The following is an 18,177-nucleotide window of genomic DNA, read 5'->3' as shown; positions in this document are numbered from 1 at the left end:
TAAAGAAGCGGTTGTCGCTTAATGCGCTTCGCTTCAGTTTCCATTGCGGTCGCATTGAAGTTTTTGCAGACTCGCATGGCAATGTACTTGTGTGGCTGATGGACTTTTTAATGTATGTGTGCCACTTGCTGACGGACTCTGCCCTTTAAGCCTTGCCCTGCCAGATAACAAATCAAATAGGCAAATGGCTATTTCTCTTTCGGCAGCAGCAAGCGGGCTTTGTTAAGTTGGTGAAACGTTCTTTATTCATTTTCGTGGTTGTTGCCTTCTTGTCCTAATAAGCGCTCATTAAATATTCAAATGACAGCTTTTGCTTGGCTTTTGTTCGATTCGACTGACCACGCAGCGTGGGAGCACGTGCTGGATAAATTTAAATGCGTGAGCGAAATCAAATGCCTAGAAAAGGGCCGAAGTCAAAAAATAATTCTAATTAAATGCGCCAAATTTGACGGCAGCCAATTCCTTTCCATTTTACCAGCCAACAAAGGCTCAAGCTGGGCGCATGATTCATTGGCGCGTGTATTCCCTGAATTGCTATTTGATTTAAGCTTAATTTCTCTATATTAATTCCAGTTGTTTGAACTGTGCGACCCCAACTTAATTCTAATCGTTAGTCTACGACATTGGTAAATTTGTGAAACGTGTTTGCTTAATTGATTCAAGTTTAAGCTTTTATATATATATATATATATATATATATATATATATATATTTGTTTATATATAATTACTATTTGATCTGTTTTTGATTAGATCTGTAAACAAGCTTGATAATGGACGAAATCATCTCAGCTTTCGTCTAATCTTTTAAAGAGCACTTCTTCACACAATTTGTCGTCAATTATTATTAAAAATAAAATATAAAATATAATATTTCCGAAGATGAAAGCTCATTAAAAATGTATTCAATGAATTTCCTATATATTTTTGTGACAACGCCTTTAATCTTTTAGGTGTTATTAGTAAATTGGCTTCTCGGAAATGTTTAAACATTGATTTCATGATGACTGACAGGCGCCCTGCTGATATGGACAGGCGTAGGCTGTTGACATTTTTGCTGCGCCAATTTCGTTTTGTTCGTGTTTTCTCCAGTGTAAAAGCTGTTGACATTTTTATGCGACGCGCAAAAGTATGCTACGCTTTTTACTCCACACTCTGCATGAATTAATTATACAAACAAAAAGCGTTGCCTACACTTAGGCGGCCCCTGAAAATGGCCACGCAAAATAATGGGCAACAATTTCCATTGAATTATTAGGCAAGGCTTTTGTGTATGTATGTATATACTTGTATGCGTGTATATGTGTATACATATTTTACATTTAATATATATAAATTTATATATATTCATTAGACTTTCTACGTCAAATTTGTTATCTAGTACAGCAATTTAAAGGAAGCTTTAATGTTAAATATTTGAATTGGATATGGAATTAACTTTAATGTTAAATATTTGAATTGGATATGGAATTAACGTCAGTTAAGTTGAAAATTATTTTATTTTCAACAATACTTTTCAGTTAAAACGCGTTATGAACACACTTTTAAGCCGCATAAAAACTCCATTATATAAACATTTTTTACATATATTTTTTATACTTGTTTCTTTTATAAATACAGTTAAATTAGACTTACAACGACTTTACATATATCACAACGAAAACATCTAAAAGCTAAGCTCTAAAAGAAGAACACACATACATTCACACATGCACATACACATAAAAACACTCACACACACTTAAGAGTCGTAGCTAACACATAGAAATGCCCATTAAACACAACATTCACAACATTGAGAAACGTGTGCGCCTTGCCCTTTGTTTGGCCGAAGGTCAAAGTTGAATTACGAACTAATTACGAATAAATGTAAACGTAAACGTAAACGAAAACGTAAATTTAAATGTGAAGCGCTGTGCTTGGCTCGTCAACTACGCCAGCTCCTCGCGCATTTGATGACGCTCAGCGGCGCCAGTGCTGGACAGTCGAAACTTGCTGGGCACCGCTGCCGGATGAGCCGCTGGCAGACGTAGTGGCTCCTCCGCGACGATAGTTACCGATTTCTCCACAGCATCCGCCTGGCGATAGCTGCCTGTGAGGCGACCCACCATATTGTTGACGGCTCGCAAAGTGGATATGGGAATCTGCAGTGAACGGCAAACAGTTGTTTAGGTTACGATTCGCACTTGGATCGAGCAGTTAGCTTACCTCGAAAATGCTGTCGATTAAGGGTCGCAGGCTGAAGAATGGGAAGCTCGTTTCAGCTGCATTGCTGCCTGCAACGCTGGCACCACTCGCCGCACCGCCGCCCAAATTCCCCAGTACCAATGCGGCATTCTGTTGTATGCTATTGCCGCTGCTAACTGCGGACTGAGGTCTTTCAGAGTGTGCATAATCGTAGCTCGGATAGAGCAGCATATTCTGCACAGGCATCGGCTGCAGCAGCGTCTGAAATAAGCAACAATTAAGACTTTAATTAAATCATAGAAACTGCGTTTGGGGAATTTCTGGTTAAGCAGAAACGGTTCATAGCAACACAATTAAAACAGTTTTGTTTTTCTAATTAATCAATTAATATAAATGAATAATTAGCTCACTTAATTGCTATTCTCAATGCAACTCAATTAATTTATTTTAGAATTATTTATAAATATATATATGTAGATATATATATATTGCCATAATGCATTTAAATTGCAAAATTTGTTTAGGTATTATTTATGAAGGCCTACTAAATTATTTACATAAATATTTAAAGCTCTCAATTAGTTAATATAAACTTTAATAATTGCAAAGAACACATAATTCAAGTCGAGGTTGCACTTGTTTAAATGTTCTTAATTACAAAGTTTAATACCCTATAAAACATTTCTAGATTTATTTTTATTTGCGCTCAAAAGTATGCTACAAAAAATTGCACTTCCCTCGGCGTCTTTAGAAACATTTGAATGGAAGCTTCCTACTTACATCGTTGATTAGCACCAGCTCCTGGCGTTGTCCTCTCGCATAGCCGGTGACACGTGTAAATTCCGTCACCAGGTGCGTCATGACCACCAGCAACACAAACCATACAAAACGGTCCATGGCTGTGATAATTATCTGCAAGAGTCGTTAGAAGGGAAAAGTAAACAGCTTGATTAATTTGGCATATCCATTAAGGATGTTTATACACTTCAACGTACATCATTGTCGAAAGTCATTGGCGGCAATTAAATTGTCGTTTAATTTGTCAGCTGGCACATTGATCTTGCAATTAGATTTGCACAAGATCTGCAATTGCAATTACCAAAATAACAAAAACTCAAAGTCAAGTTGATGCCGATCGCAACTTTGCGACTGAGCCGTCAACCACGTTCTGTGAGCCAAATGATTTTGTGTGCACGTTTTCAGTGGAGAATTCGCAGTTGCAAAGTTTTTCAGCTGTTGCGATTGCTGACTGCTGCTGGGACTCTGAAATGTGGATTAGCACAAGGCCAACTTGCCGCGTGGCGTTTGCCAGGCGTAACCAGTTTTGTTTCTCTGCTGCTGCGACTGCTACGGCTGCTGCTGCTTCATGTGTATCAAGCAGCAAGTTTTTCCACAGCCCGCACATTTTCCGCGCACTTAAATCTATTTCGAAAGCCGTCCCAAAGCAACAGCAGACGCTCGGCCAAGGCGAGTGACCAAGCGGCGTATGAGCAATAACACGCTGCAGCAGCTTCTATACGATAAACCAGCCAGCGAAAATGTTTATATTTTTATGTTCTATTTATGTATGTTTATTTATGTTTTTTACTATTTTTTTTATATTTTTTTTATATTTTTTTTAAACATGTTTTAGCCTTTTTTAAGTATTTTTAGTGGTTGCCACCTTAATGTATCAACATTTGTTTACATACATAGGCAACAGCTTAAGCCAACAGCAAGTTCATAGGTCCATCTAATGCAATAGCAGTCAGTCAAATAATAATATATATAAAAAACAAACATACATATATATGTATATCTGCATATATACATAAGTATTTCACGCTTGGACGCCTTTTTGTTTATGTTTGTTAACTCTTGTCGCAGTTTATTTGACTGATTGTGTTTGCAACATCAGCTGCAACTACACGCGCTGTGGCATGGAGCATTTGTCAAGCGGCACTGACTTTGCATAGTTCGTCATGTTGGACCTTCCCAGCCTAAGCCGTGGCTAAGTGTGCCAAGTCTAATTGTACAATTGTTTAAGTTGTTTCTGAAGATTCTGTCGCAGCCTTGACATGAATCGTCGGGCGCATAAACAAAAACAATAAAGCATAAGCTCTAGCCGGGTAATTAAATAAATAATTAGGCAAATGTTGGCGCCAGCCCTGACCCTTGACTTGGCTGGTTCAAAAGATTCTGCTGGCTTCAAAACAAAATGCCAAAAAAAAAAAACTAAAAACAAATCAAAAGCGAAACAGCCCAAAATAAATGCGAAAAAACGAGCATTGAACAGTTATTAAATGGGAAAATTATTAACATTAATTTAGGAATTGCATAAGTCAAGAGAGAGAAAACAAAATGTGTGATTCACTCAAGCGACAATGCTTGACCAGGGCTAACACAGAAAAGTGATAACCACAACAAAGTTGTAAACACTTTGAAGTCGGCTATACACGACTGCTGTATGCTCGCTCGCTAACAGCTTTTTGAGTAGGCAGACTGAGTATATTAATATATTAGATGTTTCATTTGTTTTATAACTTTAATTTTATAAGCCATAAGGAAAGAGTTGATATGGACAAAATTTAGAAACTTAGAGAAATTGTATAAATTATATATAAATATATAAATATTTATATGGTTGCATTACTCTTTATGCAACTCAAACCTAAGTTTAAATATAGCAGCAGTATTAAAGTGGCTTTTATATATAATAACTTAAGCTATGTCAGCTGCAGAAGGACATTGCACTGAGCCCATAAGCTCTGTTTATTTCTTCCAGCAGCAATGGTCGAGTTGATCGAGTCTTAGCCCTAGCCGTTTGCATATCTTTCCTTCTTCACTTCTCAGAATTAAATACTTAAAATTTTACAAGTTTTAGCTCAAGTTAATTTTCAGTTTCAATAACTTTTGTAATTCAATGAAATTGATGAAAAGCAACTTCAGCTAATTGAGTTCACCTTTAAAATGTTCTTAAAACTCATGCATCTATAAAGTCTATATCTGATCTAGATGCCCGAGTGGGTATGCACGACTATGCTTAAAAACTCTACTGCTCCACAGTTCAACTAACTGCAGAAACCATTGCCCCCAGCCCATATACTCCACAACGCATTTCATGAACGAGCAGAAGACAGCAAACACAGCTGACATTTGTGTATGCGAGCTTAAGACTAAATTGAGTTAGTTGCTGGTGTTGGGCGTGGTCTGCCTCTGAGCACTGGGTCTGTCATTTGTGTTAAAGTTCTCTGCGTTTTTCCATGCTTTCTGTTATTATTATGCACATTTTAAGTGGGCAACAAAGTTGGGGCTCGGCTCTGCCAACTCGAACACGTTGCAAAAGAAATCAAAGACTGCATTTGGCATCGCATTTATGCCATACGATTGCAGCTCATGTGTGCGAGGCATAACCAAGTATTATTCATAAATAATAGAGCTCAATCAGTTGAGCAGGCAGTCGTATGCCCTTTTTTCGCTCAACAATCCTCAATTGTGGAAAAAGTCTCCTGTTTTGTCTAATTAAAAAGCTTTTGTGTTTGATTTAAATGGCATTTCCAGGGCGTTGCAGCTTGTTCGAGCAAACGGAATTTGTAGAAAGCTTCACAAAACTGCAAGCAACTTGCAGTTGGCTTGGCCACTGAGGAATTGTTTTGCTAAACTATTCAACCAAACAGCTCAGGCACAAGCACAGGCATAAATATAAGTCCATTTGAGTTGCTTTTGTCTCTCTCGTATTTAGATTCAATTTATTGTGAGTTGGGCAAATTAAATTTTGGCTAAGCTCAAAGTGTTTTCGTTTATGATTTTGCTGCAGCGGGCGTATACGTAATATGAAACGCATACGCAGTGTTGTGGTCGGGGGCAGCTGTTCAACTCTTCAACTGTTCCAACTTCAGCGTGTGAGTTTTTATATTTGTGTTCTTTTTTGTTGCTGTTGTTTACTGTTTACTTGGCTATGGCAGCGTGACATTTTGTTTACATAACGCGCAAAAAATCTTTTGTTATTCTTTCTCAAAAAACTTTGGCAAATATTCAAAGTGCAAACAGAGCCAAAATCGCGTGGTAAACACATAATGCAAAGTGGATAGATAGCTGTCTGGCACGTTATTTAGTCTGATCTGCTAGGATGTGCAACAGGCACACCGCTCATCTATTGCGTCTATAGCTTGGCTATTATTTCTGTCACATATTTATGCGAATAAATTTTCATCAAAGAAATTGTGGCGGCAGCAAAAGTTTCATCTTTATTTGCCGACTGTCAATAAATGTTAATTATATTGCATACACACGCACACACACACACACACACATAGAACAGCAAACGCTTTAAGGCATTTTTAAATAACAATCAGCGAAATTTTGTTTTGTTTAGGTGCGAAACTCATAAAAATCAATTTAATCTCGTTTGCTTTCGGGCAGCTCTGAGGAAACACGTTGGCAAACACAAGTTACACTAGCCAACAAAGGCTGGCAAGCAAGCATAAGATTATACTAAATAGCTTTAGTCGGGCATATCTCCTTAAGATATGAGAAACTCTTTGGGTAAGTGTAAAAAAAAAAAAACTAAACTTCATCACAATTTTGTTGGCCAGTGTTATTTTCGGAACTTGGCAATTAAACTTGCAACCCATGGCAAATTTATGTTTATTTCTTGTATTTATGCGCGTGTTAGCTCGAATATTATTTCGGCAACATTTCATTCACTTTAATCTAGTTTCTCAACGTGCTTCTACTATTGAGACATGCCTGATATAATGACTAATCGTCTACGTATATGATAAGCTATATGAACTGTAGAAGTCGTGACTTTGTGTTCATTGGTATTTACAGTATCGTAGCTTAAACTAATCTTTAGTCAATTCATAATATCTATTATTAAGTTAATATGAATATGCATGCGGCAGGTGTGAAAAGTTGCATTATTGCCACAGTTATAGTTCTCAGAAATAGAGACGAAGAAACTATAATAAAGTTCTTAGATATTAATAGAGACATAGCTACAGTTTGACACTCTGCTGCTGATGATAGAAAATTTAATTTGCTCTAAATGTTATAAATTTCTAGATTTACCTGAATTGATGGCTTATAGACTAGAAGAAGCTAGTTTAGATAGTTAAGCCCGTCGCGCTCTTTCGATACAAAGCGAAACTTATGTTAAACAACTTTAAGCAGAATTATTATTTAATCATGAGCCAAACTTTAGGTCAACGCAAAGAGCAAAACCAAGTTGAAACTCAACTTTGATTGGCATTAAAAATTAATCTTATCTAACCTAGACTACATAAATTCTGCAGAAAAATTATTCTTTATATGATTTTTTAAAAATATTTTCAGCAGAGTAATTTTTTATATGTTCTTATAAAAATTAATAAAACATAAAATTTAAATTTATATCCCAGAAACTTTTCTTTGTCATAACTGATTAATTTTTTAACATAACAAATTTTTTTTAATCAAATTGGAGTTTTCGTAAGAATGTTTCAAAGTTTTAGAAGAAGACAAGCCTATTCAGCTGAGTGGCATTGTATGTATATATATGTATGTATATATGCATATGAACATGTATATTTAATATACATATACCTGCATAAATGTAAAATAAAATTATTTCACTTAAAGTTAAAAAGCAAGCACGATTCCAGTTCAGACAAAAGTTCACGAAGTTCAAGTTCAACGAAAAATAACAAAAACGGCGAGTTTATTAGGTAATTAAACTTAAAGTATTTTTATAAATGTTGCTGATTATATTTTTGAGAAATACAGTCAATTCCACTTCAAGCGCTTCAATGTTCAATAGATAAAATATTAGAGAGAAATTAATTATTGCTCGTGGCTCAGTCAGCAGACCAAAGAATTTGTTTGTCTATCTAATATTTTAGGGCTGTTTCACTTAAATCTAATCAATTTAGATAACATTTCAGCAACGTCTTAATTGTGATTTCAATGAAATTTGAATTTAATATTTTCTGCTGCAGGGAAAACAAACACCTCGAGCTCCATTTCCATTTTCGTTTTCGTTTTCAACGTTTTTTGCTACTTTCTATTTTCATTTTCATTTTCATTTCTATTGCTATTGATTTTGTTGTTGCTGTCTTGGCCTGCAGCTGTTTATGTTTTGCTGTTGCAAAATTAATACTAATTTCGTACAAATTATTAAGATAAAGCTAACTTTTGCCGTTTGACTGCTGGGGGTAAAAGTTTTCCCAGCCAGCAGCAGAGCAGCCAAAAAAGCAAAAGTGTTAAAACGGGCTTGGGCACGAGGGAAGAGCAAAGAGCGAAGCTGCGACTTCAGCTGTTGTTTGCATTTGTTCTATATTAATTATGCATAATATAAAGAATTTGGCGCGCCTCAAAGCCTGTCCATCTGTTCTGTTGAGCATACTCCAGTTACCGACAATTTCTGTTCGCTGGCTTTTGAGCCGAGTGCTCAGTTAGCTCAACAGTGTCTGGCTCTTAATGAGCCAGCACTAATTAGCGGTTGCCTCTTGAGTGTCTCTTGACAGGCAGCCCCCCTTTAAGGGGGCCACCTATAAAATATTTAATGCTCTTGCTTTATCTTTTTTTTTGTTTTTGCTTTTTTTTTGGCAAAGCAGGAAGAACTCACCTCGTTTGTGATATAGGCGCTGCGAGCTGCCATTTTGCCAATTCAGCTACTCAATATGTAAATGTACAAATGGCACTATCGACACCGATACAGCTTTGGCGATAACGTCAACTGGCGATTGTGAACGTGAAGTGCACATGAACGCGTCTGCGCAGCAACTGACGTCGGGCAGCGCATGCGCTGCTTACATATATTCAGCACGTAGCACAGTTCTGGAGCTGAAGCTGAAGCCGAAGCTGCTGCTGTTGCTGCTGCTGCTGCAGCTGCTCAAGCGACAGCTGATCACAGACACACTCGACTCGACTGCACTACAGTCATAGAGCTGCTGCTTGCACATGGAAATTGAGCGTGGCAGCGACGTCGACGCAGAGAATTTCTTTGAGCCGCTTTCTCAGCGCCGCAGATAACTGGTTTAACAGCCGTTATACTGCGCTAGCAGCGCGGGCAGCGGGCGCTATACAAAAAGTGGATTGGCTGCTTTCCGCGCAATTGGCGTCGACTGGGCTGACACACTTACTGGATTCGATTTAATGAAATCGGATCTATAATTTCTCTACTAAGCCTCGAAAAAAATAAACACAGACAACATGACGGCTACTTAATATCTACAATCAGCTCTCGGTTACAGCTTGTCTGTATAAATTTCAGTGCCACAGGCGAGTGACTCGAAATGGATCTGTAAGTCGGCTAAGTTCACTGAACCCGTTTACAGATCGCAGTTGCTCACCTTACGTTTGAAAGCTGAAAGCTCCCGACTGACCGAGTTTTCGGCGCCCACAATGCCAAACAGCCAATGCCCACAGCCTGAGCTAGAGCCAGCCGATAATATCAGATTGTCAGTCGCATTCTACGCTCGACGCTACTCCATCATTAAGCTGCAGATGAGGTCGACAATTAATGCCACAGTTACTATATACACACACATATATGTATGTATATATATGCAGCAAGGTAAGTTTACGTTGCCTACCATCATCATACCGGAACTACCTTGAACTCGAGCGTAGCTGCATATTTAATTATGCGATGCGATAATCGAAGCAGACCTAAAAAAGGTTGCGAACGGGGCTAAAGCAAAATGAGCGAGAAACCCTATAAGGAGTCGACTAGGAAATGCCCTGTGTTAATAATTAAAGAGAGTTATTTAAGAGAGCTTTGATGACTTCAGAGAATTATCATAATTTAAGAGAGATACTTGAGGCAATGCTTGTTAATCTTAAAAGCTATCTATAACGAGTGGATAATTATTGGCTATCGTTAAAGATAACTATATTTATAGAAAGTTACACAAGTTTATTTCAAGCTTTGCTATAAAACTTTGCTGAACTCTAACAGATTCGATTTCGATATATTTAAAGTTATCGATAGCACCGTTAATACAAACAAAATCAAAAGATATTTTAGAGTATTTATAACAATACTTAATAGACTTTTGTCACTAATTTAAAAATTAAGAATCTTTTAACACCTATTTATATATAAAGTTATATTCCTTGTGGGATATCTGTTCATGACATTTATTTGGGAAAGTTTACTAGAACCTTTTCAAGCATATTTTGTGGGACGGATTCGAATACAAAGTAAGCGAAAAGGTTGTGCACACAAATTTAATTCAATAAGCATAATAAAGGCCGGAAACAGCTGAAAGCCAGCTAAGCCAGTTAGGCAAAAAAGGACATCAACCTTATAAATGGGACCGAAAACGAAGAGAAAAAAGCATATTGGTGGGAAATTGTTTAAATTACGGAAATGGCTGTGTGCCAATTACGTCATCGGCCATAAATAAACGTTAAGAATATTGTAATGAAATTTCATGAAGACGTCAAACTTGATTAGACGAAAAGTTTTCAGTTTGTAAACTCTGGTATTTATATATTCTTTCAATTCCATTCTCCAACTATACAAGATTAAAGTTCATCTATTCTAAATAGTTAAGATTACTATAGATAGAAACAACATACTAAGACTAAGAGTAAGACTAGCTTTACATGTAAGCGAAATAAAAGCGGAATATCCACTATTCAATTAATTATATTTCTATGCGTCTATCATTTATCATCTAAGTTTTTTTGAATATGTAAATTTAAGAATTTTTGTAAATATTTTTTCTAAGTCTTGCTATGCTTATTCAAAAATCTTCGGGTTTTTGTGCCTTTGTTGTCATATATTGTATATTTATACATGCATATCTCAATTCTACTCAAAGAATAAGTTGCCTAGCTAGATATAACCACTTGCTTCAAACCTTTAACCTGCATCTCCATCAGTTTTATTTCTGGCAAACAGAGATAGATGATGCATTGAACCTGCAATAAAGATGCTCGTAAATCGTAAATCCCATTGAACTGTCTGTTGTTGTTGCTATTGTAAAGCATTTTCTTTACTCGTGATTCACTTAGCGCGCCCTTTTCTCAAAAAAGATAAACAAAAGCGCACTCTTACGTGCACACAGATAAAGATAAACAGGCTGACGAATAGATCGACAAACTCTTGAGTATTTTTTTTGTTGACAACAATTTGCATGTAAAGATGAAGTGGCTACAGCATACACAACTACATGTACTATGGGAGAATCTTAAAACCTGACTGTAAACTATGCAGCTATGGAAAGAGTATATAAGTTTCGTTGTTGAGCTTCAGTCAGCTTAACGCTATTTCATTTTCTATGTATATTCGTAAACTGTTTGTTTGCCAATTTTACAAATTGTAAATCAACAGTAGCCGCAATAGCAACAGCAACAGCAGTAGCAGCTGCTGACCGAACCAAGTGAGTTAAAATGCAATCGACAGTTATTGACCCTAAACTTGAACTAGAAACCAAATAACAAAGCGGCATAGAGCGTAAAATTGAATTTGACTCAACCGGCTGCTGTTGCTGTTTCAGTTGCTCGTGCTGCTATTGTTTCTAATGCGCTTGCTAGCTCTGTCTGTCCGCCGTCGTTTGCTGACAATGCATAAATTTGTACCAACGCTCGTCGAACGGTTTTGCACCGTAACTCTGGTCACACTTACGCGCAGTCCCAGGCCAAAGGCAACAAACAAATGAACGGCGCCTAAGCGCCATGAGCCCCTGACATTGCTCACGGTCAGCTTTTTATATTTTATTACCTGTTTTGCTTTTATTTCATTTGCGCTTTGCTGTTGCCTCTCTGACTCTTCATTGCTTTGCCGCTGCCTCTCTACTTATGCCGCTGGTGCCTCTCTACTTCTGCAGCTGCCTCTGCCTCCGCGTCTGCTTCTACATAGCTCTGCTCAGTTTCTCCCTCTTCCTCTCCCTCTTCCGTTGCCGCTGGCACTTCACAGTTGCCATTTCGGTTTCTTGTATTGTTGTCATTGCTTTGGTGCTATTTTCTTTCGCGTTTATTTTTGATTTACTTATACTGTTCTTTTTGTTGTTTTTTTTTTCATATACTTTTTTCCAGCGGTCGCAGAACGTGAACTTTTTGCGGAAAAACGCGAACTGTAACTCAGATAGTCAGATTTGTTTTTGACTGCCACTCCTCCAACAGCTCAGCCGCCCAACAGCAAAGACTCTACAAAGCCCTGAACCTGAACTCGAACACGTGCAAGAAACACGGCGCAATTGTTTGAAGATAAATGATTATGTGTTTAGCTATGTATCTATCAGTGTGTGTGTAAGTATGTATATGAGTATAATGCCTGTAGAACATGTTGATTTCTATTATTATTAGCGTTCCCTTCGTTTTCTTTAACTTGTAAAATGTTGAGATCGAAGTAACTTTCGTAATTTGTTTTGCATCATTTGTTTGCCTTTGCTGGCTTTACTTGTCTTTGCTTTAAGCACATATTCGTTATTTTTAGATTATGTTTTTTGTTTTGCTTTTCTTTCTCGACTTTGCACTTTTGTTTGGAATGCTCTAATTCGGGGTGGAGTTGCCAGACATTCAAATAAAATAACAACAACAATGAGTTTAGATTCAATTAACTTAGACCACTTAATTGCTGCTACTTAAAGACTTCATTAAGTATCTTTAATCGCACGGGCGTACGATGAAGATGAAGTGCGCTCAATAAAAAGTGAAACTACAATTACGCCAAGTTAATTTTAGCAGAGGGAGGCGGATCAATGTATCGTAAATCAAGCAGCTAATTAATAGTATTCAGTAGCAATCAAATGCGCCCCACACACAGGCACATGTGTGTCAGTGTGAGTGCTTGTGTGTGTGTGTACAGCCCTCTGGCAGATAGATTGATGTGCACACGCCGTAATTTGCCGCAACAGCCACAGAAATGACAGCCACTTAATACCCAAATAATCAATGTAATTAATTTGCAATAATTTAATTGTACACTCACACACACAGACACATATACACACAAAGATTGCTATAAAAAACAATTTGTAGGTACACCGGCAATAGTAAAGTCTACATAAACATTCTTTTATGTACAACTTTTCTCAGTCAGACCGTAATTAATGTGCATATTTAAATAAACCCGATCAGGAATTAGCTAACAAATTAGTAGCCGACTGCGTGATGCTCGCCTAAGCAATATAAGTTCCAAGAGAATTTCTGCTTGACTTCACACCGACATTGGGCTGCCTTGACTATATACCCAATAATATTAATATATCAAACGATTATTTGTATATATATATCTCTTATTTTTTTTGTATAAAGCCAATAATCTAGGAGCCTAACAAGTGAGTTCTATATGTAAAATAAAGACTGGGGAAAAACAAAAGAAGTAATTTGCTTAATGTTTAATATGCGGCACGTGCAAAATAAATCAATAAATGTTTTAATACAAATTAATTATGCATTTTATTTTTTTATTTTCTATATAAAAAACTCATTAAAACGTGATAAATATGTCAGTAAAATATTTATAAATTAATGCGTCCACTTGATATATTTTTGAATTTAATTATTGAAAGCTATTCGAAATTAATAAACAAAGTTTCAATTTAAATGTTTTTCATTAAGAACAATTGTTTTTCCATAATTTGCCTTTAGACAACTTTACGCTGGGCAACAAAAAAACATGAAATAATAATTATATCTTTTGAAATGGCTTTAATAGAGCTTAGTTTAAAGACTATGTAGAACAAGTTTTTACCGCAGTCGAAACACAAGTAGCCAGGCCAACAATCAATGTGTAGCAATACATTGTTTTGCGGGCCTCTCATAAAATCAACTTCAGATCTGATCAAAAGCCGTTGGCCAACTTCTCTGATGGGATTAGGCCAGCTTGTCTTTCTGCCTGTCTGTCTGCCTGTCTGTCAATCATCTAGTTGTGTGACTTGTTTAATTGCTTTGCGCTTGGTTAATGAACTTTGTCTACTAGCTGCGTACGTTTTGGACTATCTTAAGGAGAGCTCTCAGTGCTTGTAATGTTGCTCTTCATATACCCTAGATGATAGACGTTGAGCAGGGGTAAATGAGCATATATTCTAAACACAAATATAGATCCATTTAAAGCTTAGGTTTCGGGTCGGCATTGAAGAGCAAAATTAAGCTGAGTTCAAGCTTCGTTTGTTATGCCATCAAAATCGATAAAAATCTATTGGCATTTTCTTGATGATTGAGGTTCGAGACAAACATATGCCCTGGTATATGTTTGTCTCAAACCTCAGCAATCTTAAGCTAACCTTTTCCTATCTTCTTTCTTATGGAAGTTTTCCCCTCTAACACCATATAATACAATGTTACTTCTTACCATAGGGTATCTCTTAGTCGGACTTGCAAGCTATATTTATCTATTTCCTTCCCACTCCATTTGCCATTACCTTTAGTATATAGATATCTATCTCTCTCAAACAATATATATCTATGCTTGGCCCCGGCTGCAGGGCATCTTTAAGTGACATTCTCTCCCTAATCTAATACATGTATATACATGTATAGAATTACATACTCTTTCCTTGACATCTCTCCGCTGGTTGCAGGGTATCAGCTAGCAGCGACTTTCAACTAGCCTGATCTAATTTCCTCCCACTCAATTTGCCTGTACCCTCACTTATAAGTACGCACATCTCTCACACACTGTGTCTATTCGTGCTGTTGGACAGACTTTTCTACATCTCGGGGCTCTGGGTCTGGGTCTGGGTCTGGCTCTGACTCTGACTCTGGCTCTGATTATTTCCTATTAGCTTAATTGTGCAAAGTACGCCGGGCGTTCATTTAAAATCAACAAACTGGGCAAACAAACCAAAGACGAGTGCTTGGGCGAGCATCAAGTGGAATACTCCAGCCCGTACGCTTGGCACGTGCATTCCTCAAGCAGCCAGCAGGCAGCAGCCACTTATGCTAACTTCCAATTGGCTGGCTTTGCAGTAATTGTTGCCTAGCTACCTAGCGCTGTAGCTAAATCGAGTGCATACGCTTACGTGACATGGCTCACAGTGGCAGTCAGAGCCAAGTGAATGGCAGCGTCCAAAAAAAGTAGAAAAAAAAAAATATAATGGCGAAAAGTGACGCGCGTGCTGACGTCCATTGAGTACAGATCGATATAAAAAAGTATCTTGCTTATAAATATCGATCAGCAAAAAAAAAAAAGTCGTAAAGTGAAGACGCTGCACAGAATTTAAATTCGTTTCGGGCTTCTCAATGAGCTCAGCTGGCGGCTATTTATAATTATAAATGTTGGGCTTGTATAAATAAGCTGGCCTAATACATTGTAGCTGGGGTGGGCAGGGGCATAGCCAAATTAATCATATATACTCGTATCAACTCAGAGTTCCATTAATTATTCATATCAGCCAGCTGCTGCGATTCGCCACAAAGTTACGCAACTCTAGAGCAGAGCACGTCATTAATTAGAATTTCAAAGCATTCTACACCTGCAGATGAATCCAGCAAAAGCAAGAGTAAAACCAAAAGCAAAAGCAAAAGTTATCACAGTCTTGAAATATTATCATGAGCTAATGCAAATGGCTCAAAACTCCGTCAGAGACGAAAAACTGAAAACTGAATCATGCCAAGCCAAGCCACGCCAAGTACAGACTCGGCTATAGATTAAGATACAGAGGAAAGAGAAACATAATTCTTGTCTCATGATCTCACTATGTATACAACAAAAAAATAAATATACACTGTTAATAATACGAAACCGGCTTATCAGCAGGCAGTACAGTGAAGATGCCTAAATGAAGTATGCATAAAGCAAAAAGACGAATCACTTTGCTGAGCGCAATTAAAACTGTTTTGCATACTTAAAGCAGTCTTTAAATATAATTAACAAATATCAAAATTGTTAAACCTAAATCAAATTTAATTAGTTTTATACACATTTGTTCATAAAAATAGTAGTGCTGCACTACGCAAATTTTTAAGCTAAATTGAACGGTACTTTTTCAGTTTAGAAATAAAAAGTTGCACACTTTTTGCTTAGAATCGAAAGCAATTAAGGCACTTGCAAAGAAATTCCGTTGCATTGGGCCAGAATTCATTTGCCTTTGATAGTTTTAGAGAGCTGCATTGAAAACCGGCTGTTCATAAAAATAGTAGTGCTGAATGTAAGAAGTTCAAAAAAATATACAAAAATGTATATATATCTAAATATTCCAATTTCCTTATCTCCACATATACAATATATCATAGCTGAGGTCGTATTTAAATTGTCTTTTTTTGGCTTTATGATAAATTGATTTCTTTTTGTTGGTTTGGTTTTAATTAATTACGATCCTGACCTTAGTCAGAAGTCAAATGTTAAAAGTTAGATCTGAGATATCTTAAAATATGCTTTATAAAATTAAGCCTAGAGCGTTTCGGCCGTACTTAGCTCAGCTTCAATCCGAAAATTCATTTACTTTTGCCTACCTTATCCAGTTGACTGCGTCGCTCGATCATCTTTGCGTCTATTTGTGTAAACTATTTATTTGATTATGTTCAATTCTTGACTCCACGCTGAGTTGCTCACAGAACTTCACGTGATATTGACTCGACTAATTTCCATTTAAATGTGAATCTTCTTAACACTTAACTCGCTGCTGTTTGTTGGCTTGGATCTGCGGCTTATCAGTCGAATTGATGTGCCGAAATTCTGACTCCTACACACACGACCGTTTCGGCTTGTATGAAATTCGCAACTGAGTATTCGAGAGGCTCTTACAGGTACTCAAATAAGTCTGGTCAACGCCAAAGCCGGCACAGCAAACAGCAATCAGCGCACAGCACACCGAAACGAAGCGACTCTCGCAGCGGGCGCGGGTCGCTTGGCGGGTTTTCGATTTCAGTCTAAGTTTCGGTTTGGGGTTTCGCACTCGGCGCCGCCTAACACGTTTGCCATGGGCCCCAGACGAGCTGCGGTGGGGTGGGGCATTGGGCTTCAGTACACAGAGCGCAGCGCTCAGCGCGTCTCTCAGCTGTTTTGGCTAAGCAAGCATCCGTGAGATACTTGGGCTTTGCGCGTGCGCAGTTGGCTCTACTGTTGCCTTTTCGCAACCATTTCGCACTGTGTACTCAACTAGGGGACTATGACTTTAAGTGTTGAGTGTTGAGAGTGCTTGAAGCGAGTTTGATAGACTAACGGATGCGCTGCAAGCTGTGGCGAGGTGTTTTATAGTTAGCGAAATTTCGATTTGAGTTGTCAACAGCTTTTAGGCTGATGAGGCACATATTCCATATATCTAATATATCTGATTGTTTAGTATTTTACTTTAGAAATTTTCTTCTCTTCACTTTTGATCTATATAATTAAATTCTTACAGAATTTTTGAAGACATGCCAAGTCTATGTCAGCTGTTGAGCTGTGGCAGAGGAATGTTTTCTAAGTTTAGCATTATCTAGCATCAGATTAAACACACAGATTATGAACGCTGGCTGCACTTGCTCTGACACTTGAAGAAAAAAACTATATAATTCTCGAATAGAATTCGTAATCTAAAGAGAGCAAAGTTGGCTTATGATAAGACTGAGAAATTCTGAGCAGCAAAATAACTTGTTGAAGCAGAGCTAAACTGTTAGATATGAAATGAACTGTCAAGTCAAGTGATTATCTTTCAGCTTAACCCAACTCGATATACCTCATCTTAGCCATTTGCAATCTGCACAGAGCATTAAGAGCAACAGCAACTGCTTTGGCTACAGAAATAGCCACGCATGAGTGGCCGCCTGACATGCTGATTAGCTGCCTGTGCCCGGTGGATTGTGTACGTGAGTTGTGCCGCTTGACCGATTAATGTATTTGCCATGGCAGATTGATGGGACGGCCATTGGCCATTGGCCATTGGCCATTGACTGGCTGTGACTTTCTTTTCCGCATATGCGGCAATAGATCGGTTAGCTAATGCTGCAACTCGAACAGTGCAAACAATTAGCAACTTTCGCTGGCCAAACAAATGCGTCAATTTTCACACCGTAGCCATAAATAGTGAACTTGTTGACTTGTTACTGTTACAGCCGCAGCGGCACCCGCAACGATTTACGACCAGATGAATCA

General features: G+C 37.7%; 1 protein-coding gene across 3 annotated transcripts; it reads right to left on the bottom strand.

The window, feature by feature from the left end:
- Nucleotides 1-1,577: 1,577 nt before the first annotated feature.
- LOC111603818 lies at nt 1,578-16,813 on the bottom strand. Of its 3 annotated transcripts, none has more exons than XM_023321578.2 (4): nt 16,557-16,813; nt 2,967-3,098; nt 2,208-2,447; nt 1,578-2,143 (listed from the first exon to the last, which is right to left on the bottom strand). In XM_023321578.2, exons 1-4 carry the CDS (start codon nt 16,584-16,586, stop codon nt 1,931-1,933), a joined length of 615 nt encoding a protein of 204 aa, XP_023177346.2. In that variant the 5' UTR covers nt 16,587-16,813; the 3' UTR covers nt 1,578-1,930. The 3 variants fall into 3 exon arrangements, with proteins under 3 accessions (XP_023177346.2, XP_023177345.2, XP_023177347.2); XM_023321577.2 differs by lacking the exon at nt 16,557-16,813 and adding an exon at nt 8,773-8,944; XM_023321579.2 differs by lacking the exon at nt 16,557-16,813 and adding an exon at nt 3,182-3,214.
- Between the last annotated feature and the right edge of the window lie 1,364 nt (nt 16,814-18,177).

The sequence above is a fragment of the Drosophila hydei genome, unplaced genomic scaffold (genome assembly GCF_003285905.1).
Source record: "Drosophila hydei strain 15085-1641.00,03,60 unplaced genomic scaffold, DhydRS2 tig00008134-arrow-pilon, whole genome shotgun sequence".
In the NCBI taxonomy this organism is placed as follows: domain Eukaryota; kingdom Metazoa; phylum Arthropoda; class Insecta; order Diptera; family Drosophilidae; genus Drosophila; species Drosophila hydei.
The sequence above is the reverse complement of the archived record's forward strand: the minus strand, read 5'-3'. Positions and strand labels throughout refer to the sequence as shown.

What these genes read in the sequence shown, in the direction of transcription:
- LOC111603818 (XM_023321577.2), bottom strand. Translation starts at nt 8,805, where the DNA reads ATGGCAGCTCGCAGCGCCTATATCACAAACGAG. An exon ending in AGCTGGTGCTAATCAACGAT is followed by an intron (nt 2,448 to 2,966) that starts GTAAGTAGGAAG and finishes TGCTTATTTCAG; the next exon opens with ACGCTGCTGCAGCCGATGCC. An exon ending in TAATCGACAGCATTTTCGAG is followed by an intron (nt 2,144 to 2,207) that starts GTAAGCTAACTG and finishes CGTTCACTGCAG; the next exon opens with ATTCCCATATCCACTTTGCG.